Below are 6,000 nucleotides of genomic sequence, written 5' to 3'. Positions count from 1 at the left end.
GTCGAAAATCACAGTACATCTGCTCATATTGACAAGTTCTGTGAAGGAGAGTTGGTTCTTGTTCAGTTCTGTGAGCTGATATACAGGAGCGGCTCAACAATTATATCTGCAACATTGATCTGATCAGAATCAAATCATTCCCAGGATGCTTTGTGAGTGACAGGTGCCCCGCCCCTTTTATGTGACATCAACGACGTCATGATTTCCGGTCAGCACTGGTCTGGAGTCAGCTGAGGACAGGAACAATCCCTGTCAGTAGTTTTTACTATGTGGGTCACACACAGCTGTCTTTCTGTGATCAGATAATAAAGCTCCTTTGAGATGAGCAGCTAAACTTTGATCTGTTGAAGTTTTCTGAAAGCAGACTTTGTTTGTCAGAGTGTTTCATCAGACAGAGATTCAGTCAGTTCTGTGTTTCTGACAACATCACCCTTCTTCTGTGTGAAACAAACACACACATTACAATCAGTCATCATTCACACTGACACACAAACTGAAGCAGCTCAACACACTTCAGTCAAACAGCAGCAGGTGGCGCTAATGTCTCTGACAGGTTTCACTTCCTGTGGCTGCTGGATGAAAACAGACACCTGGTGCAGAACAGCAGCAGCAGATGTTTGTTCTGCATGAACAGTTAACGCTCCAACTGTAAGAATAAATAAATGATAGTAAATAAAACATGGAGCTGTTTCTCTGTCAGACGCTTCCACCTCATCAGCAGCTGTCACCTCTGGCAGCAGAAGATCAAGTCCCTGTTCTCAATCCTACTGACAAAGTCCTGAGAAGAACCAGCCGTCAGCAGGTGTGGAACATGTTCTCTCCTCACAGACTCAGGCCTTGTTACACACACATGAGGATTTCTTTGCATTCAGCTGTGATCTCCATTCATGAAGCTGTCAGTGAGCTAAACTGTGGAGTCTTTTGTTGCCACTATCCCAAACTAGTTTGAAGCGTGTTGATGCCATCAGATTCACAAGAAGCTCAGAAATCAACACAGTTTATTAGTTTGAACCTGAAATATCTCGTCTGTGTATATTGATTAAATACAAGATGAAATAACTGCAACTGCATTCTGTTTTATTCACGTTCCAACTTTTGCAGAAGGTTCTCAGTCATCCAGGTCACAGTAACTCTAAATGCTGAATCGTAGACAACTGGACATGTTTCAGTTTCCTGAAGACGTTTAGAGGCTTCTTCAGTTCTAACTAACTGGAGAGGAGTCAACAGTCAGTCTGTTGTTGTTCTGTGGTGGATTTTTGTGTTTTGGTGTTTTGCTTCCTGCTGTGTTTGCAGAGATGCACTGAAAGGCGGATTGCTCACTTTCTGCCTCACTGTCCACTTCAACTATTTACAACAAAGTGTAACATCGTCAGGCTCTTAACTCTGTGTGGGAGTGTCCTTACAGAGTCACCAGGGCCACTTGTAGGTCGTTGACCCAACTGACCTTCATGCTGGAAGGTGGAAAAATCTGACCTTTTTGTCTAAACTTCACCTGCCAGGTTGCAAGGAGTAACTCTGTACATCAACAACGTCAACAGCAAACCTGAAACGGCACATTGAACTAAAGCACCCGGCGAGCCGTTCAAGGTCTGTGCGAGTAAATAAAAAATCACAAGACAGCAACAGCGAGCAAAAAAACAGATCCTCTACCACCCAAATCACATTAACGGCGTACAGTACAGTCTGTTGTGTCATTCTACATGTAAAGTCGGCACCGTACATCAGCTGAGACCTGCAACTCATTCCAAACCGGAATTATCAGGAGAGCAACGCTTGATTGTAGAGTGCAGCACACACACACACGTTCAACACCTCACACACTTTTTCCTCGGAACAATGAGTCATGTAATCACTGATGTGTTGCAGCAGGTATGAGGAGAAAGAAAAGAGTGACTTCAGGTGAGAGCTGGAGCGTCTCATCACAACCCTCCTCTGTTGTCTTAATGCAGCCAAATGTGATCACAGAGGTTTGACTTCGTCACAGTCATGAACATGGGAGCTGAAACAAACACATTTCAATTAATATTCAGCTTTACTCTCCATTCATGAAGTTGTCAGTGCAGTAAACTGTCGTTTGTTAGAAGCTTTTAAACTGACGTATCTGAAATATTGTTTCATTCAAACTGTTTTAATGTCTGTAAAATAGAGATCGTCTCAGAATCACACCCAGAAATTATAATCACTTTTATTTCTATGATCCCAGTCTTGATCGCCATAGTCTGTGGTTACCAAGGCAACGTGTCAAGCTCTATATGATTGGTTGATATTAGTCTAAGAGGAGAACAACGTGCACCTCCGCCATAGTCTGTGGTTACCAGGGCAACCTATCAAGCTCTATATGATTGGTTGATATTAAAGTCTAAGAGGAGAACAACGTGCACCTCCGCCATAGTCTGTGGTTACCAGGCAACGTGTCAAGCTCTATATGATTGGTTGATATTAAAGTCTAAGAGGAGAACAACGTGCACCTCCGCCATAGTCTGTGGTTACCAGGGCAACGTATCAAGCTCAGATATCTCAGTTAACGGTCGGTCGCGTGCAGTCAGCTTCTCTAACCGCCGCTAGCTAAACACATCTCTGCTCTGAGCTAACGTTAGCTGTCACCGGGACAACATGTCGGGATTTAAACTTCCACCGACAGCAGCTCTGGAGAGTCTGGTCGTGTTTCTGTGGCTGCTGGCGTCGTTTGGGAAAATACTCAGTCAGGAAAACGGTAAGACAGTTAAAATGCACTATTGGGTTTTTGGCCATGGAGACGCATCCTCCTCCTCTGGAAGGTGGAGGATGTATGGCGGGTGGATAGTGCCAATGCAAGGATTACCAGGAGACGGAGAAGGAGCAACCTCCCCTTCCGTAACCGCCTGACCGTGTGGATTTTTGAATGGTAGTGAATATGGCAAGCCGTTTTAACATTTAGTCGAACCCACACTCCTATCTGTGATTGCATTTTAGATAGCCATAATCGCATTTCTCCTAGTCAAAATTGTATTCTTACTAGTCAGATGGTAATTAAAGATATCCGTAAATAACATTCTTACTAGTAGAAATGTTATTTTAAGATATCTACAACTTTGATTGTACTAGTCAAAACTGAATTTAAGACATCTAAAAATCCTTAAAAAGTATTAGTGGCCGTTTTAAACATTTAATAGCTAGACAGGATATGTATTGTAGATATCTGTATATTCAACTTCTTCCTAGTCAAAAAGAACATTTCAGATATCCACAATGACATTCTGGATATCTAGAATGAACATTCTGGATATCTGCAATTGAATTATTACTAGGAAAAACTGCCATTTCAGATATCTTCAATCCAATTGTTACTAGTCATAATTTTCATTTCAGATATCCAAAATGAATAACTATGTAATTTTAAATATCCAAAAATACATTGTGACTAGTAAAAATGTCATTACGGATATCCACAATTCGTATGATGACTAGTAAAAATTCAGTTGTGGACATCTGTATATATGTTATGGATATCCATAATAACATTTTTACTAGTCAAAATGTATTTTTGGATATTCAAAATTACATTCTGGATATCTGGAATAGTTATTCATTTTGGATATCTAAAATGAAATTATGACTAGTAACAATTGGATTGAAGATATCTGAAATGGCAGTTTTTCCTAGTAAGAATTCAATTGCAGATATCCAGAATGTTCATTCTAGATATACAGAAAGTCATTGTGGATATCTGAAATTGAAAGCCCAATACACATGAATGGCAAAAAGTGACGTCATTTGTCCTAGGAAGAATGTTATTGTGGATAGCTGAAATGACAGTTGTGGATAGGAGGAATGCCATTGTGGATATCTGAAATGTTCTTTTGACCAGGAAGAATTGAATTACAGATATCTGCAATACATATCCAGTCCAGCTATTAAATGTTTAAAACGGCTTTGCCATAATGGAGACGCACCCTCCTCCTCTGAGAAGGTTGAGGATGTATGGCGGGGTGGATAGTGCCAATGCAAGGATTACAGGAGACGGAGAAGGAGCAACCTCCCCCTTCCGTACCGCCTGACCGCGTGGATTTTTGAATGGGAGTGAATGGGACGGCAGATGAGACACCGGCGGCGACTTCACGGCGAGTGCATTGAAAGAACGTGTATTGACGGCGACGTGACGATGGCGGATGTTAGAACTACTAACAAAATATACGCCTGAAACACACGTCGTCACCAAAGTACGTCGTGTACAAAGTATGTCGTCACACTCAGATTTTTTTAAGATGAAAGATGCAACATGTAAGAATTGGCAGACTATAAGTGCTCAAAGCAAATAGAGGGCAGCACATCTCTAGTATAACTATTAACAGCTAATGTGGGGACAGTGGCTTAAAAGGACACCCCCCCTACATATTTGTTTATTTGTTACCTCAATAGCTCACCTGGTAGGAGTTCTGCAACAAATACCCATTGCAATTTTTACTGGAGCGGCACGAGTTCGAGTCCTGCTGTGTTTCCTTTTTTTTTCTTCAGTCCGGTATATTTTATTATTATTTACCATTAATCAGTATATGAATCTGGTGGAAACATGCAATAGACAAAATAAAGTAGACCTATTTAATAAATGTTACAGGCTACATGAGATGCTGATTAAAAACAATAAAAACAATCTTGTTAATTGGTTGGTTGATGGTTTCCAATAACTACTCTTGCCCTCTACGTGTGCTGAGAGTAGCCTACTGTAAAGTTTACATAGGCCATCTATGTATAAGCCAAACAGAACCGATTTATGGAGACCACAACTGATGTGAATTAAAAAGTTGACATTGTGCGATGTGCGTGTGTGCGTGGGGGGTGGGCACTATGGCGAGGTGTGGCCACGTACTTATCAACGACGACTTGCACTGGCGACGTCAGCCAGTTTCAGACGTTGATGTCACACGAGAGTCTCCTGCGGTTTAGGGTTACCCTGGCACTATCCACGCGCCATAGAGGATGCTCCTCTGTGGCCGATGAAAATGCACTGTATTTTAAGATGTTTTAGTTTTTTTCCCCACACAACTTTGCAAAGCAATGTAGAGAAATGTGTTTGTGTTGCGTTAATAATGGTGTGTGTGATAATATGCACATGTTTCTAACCTCTAACCTCTCTGAGTAAGAAGTCAGAGTGTAAAGAAAGGCTGCAGGTTGTCCAGCGTTGTGAATATCTCTTTGGACAGTGTGAGGTTCTGTCAGCCTGCAGGTCAGCAGGTCAGAAGCAGCTCCACACGCATCAGAAAATATCTCTCTTCAAATGTTTCTGAACACAGTTTTCATATCCAGGTCATCCAGGTCTGATGATGTCATCACTGAAATAATGCTGAAGCTGCATTAGTCACACAAAATGATTTATCAAAGCTTCTCCTGAGGGAGAATATTTCAGTAGGTGTGATGTGGAGGAACATTTATCGACATAAATAATTTGATTACTAAGTAACATGCTTGTAAACTGGAGTTTCAGAGCAAATGTTTTCACCTGACAGCTCTCTGTTGAACATAATGATTAAATCTACTTTATTTTTCATGTCCAGGTTTCAAAGTGGCCATGAAAGAAGGCAGTGATGCTGTTTTACCCTGTTTGATCAGCACAGCGGAGAACATCGTAGAAAAGATCTTTGACTGGGAGAAAGATGGTCAGAGGGTGTTCATATATCGTTTAGGCTCTCATTCCAATAACGGCCACACAGGTCAAGATGAGCAGTTCAGAGGTCGAGTGTCACATTTTCAAGATCAACTAAAGAAAGGCAACGCCTCCATAAAGATCCAGAATGTGAAGATGGCCGACAGCGGGAACTACAGCTGCATTTTTCCACAACTTCAACTGAGAGAAACCTTCTACATTCAGCTTGTTGTTGGTGAATATTTTCATTTAAACAGTTAATTTGCTGTATGAAAGATCTCCAGCTGTTGTTGTAGGTTGACTGTCGTTTCTTCTGAGTCCTTTTAGTCTCCTGTTACAATCAGTTACACCTGTTGACACCTGATAATCTCTTACAGTTG

At 41.4% G+C, this 6,000-nt stretch overlaps 2 protein-coding genes across 3 annotated transcripts in view; one reads left to right on the top strand and one right to left on the bottom strand.

The window, feature by feature from the left end:
- The window catches only part of LOC115583264 (butyrophilin subfamily 1 member A1-like), a 76,681-nt gene that overhangs the window by 13,443 nt on the left and 57,238 nt on the right, over positions 1-6,000 (bottom strand). The window lies entirely within an intron of this gene.
- LOC115583291 (myelin-oligodendrocyte glycoprotein-like) lies at positions 2,425-5,890 on the top strand. 2 transcript variants are annotated; one of them, XM_030419973.1, is made up of 3 exons: positions 2,867-2,884; positions 5,121-5,211; positions 5,532-5,890. In XM_030419973.1, exons 1-3 carry the CDS (start codon positions 2,882-2,884, stop codon positions 5,879-5,881), a joined length of 444 nt encoding a protein of 147 aa, XP_030275833.1. In that variant the 5' UTR covers positions 2,867-2,881; the 3' UTR covers positions 5,882-5,890. The 2 variants fall into 2 exon arrangements, with proteins under 2 accessions (XP_030275832.1, XP_030275833.1); XM_030419972.1 differs by lacking the exons at positions 2,867-2,884; positions 5,121-5,211 and adding an exon at positions 2,425-2,713.

Source organism: Sparus aurata, chromosome 6, assembly GCF_900880675.1.
Source record: "Sparus aurata chromosome 6, fSpaAur1.1, whole genome shotgun sequence".
NCBI lineage: Eukaryota > Metazoa > Chordata > Actinopteri > Spariformes > Sparidae > Sparus > Sparus aurata.
Note: the sequence above shows the minus strand (reverse complement) of the source record. Positions and strands in the feature narration are given on the sequence as shown.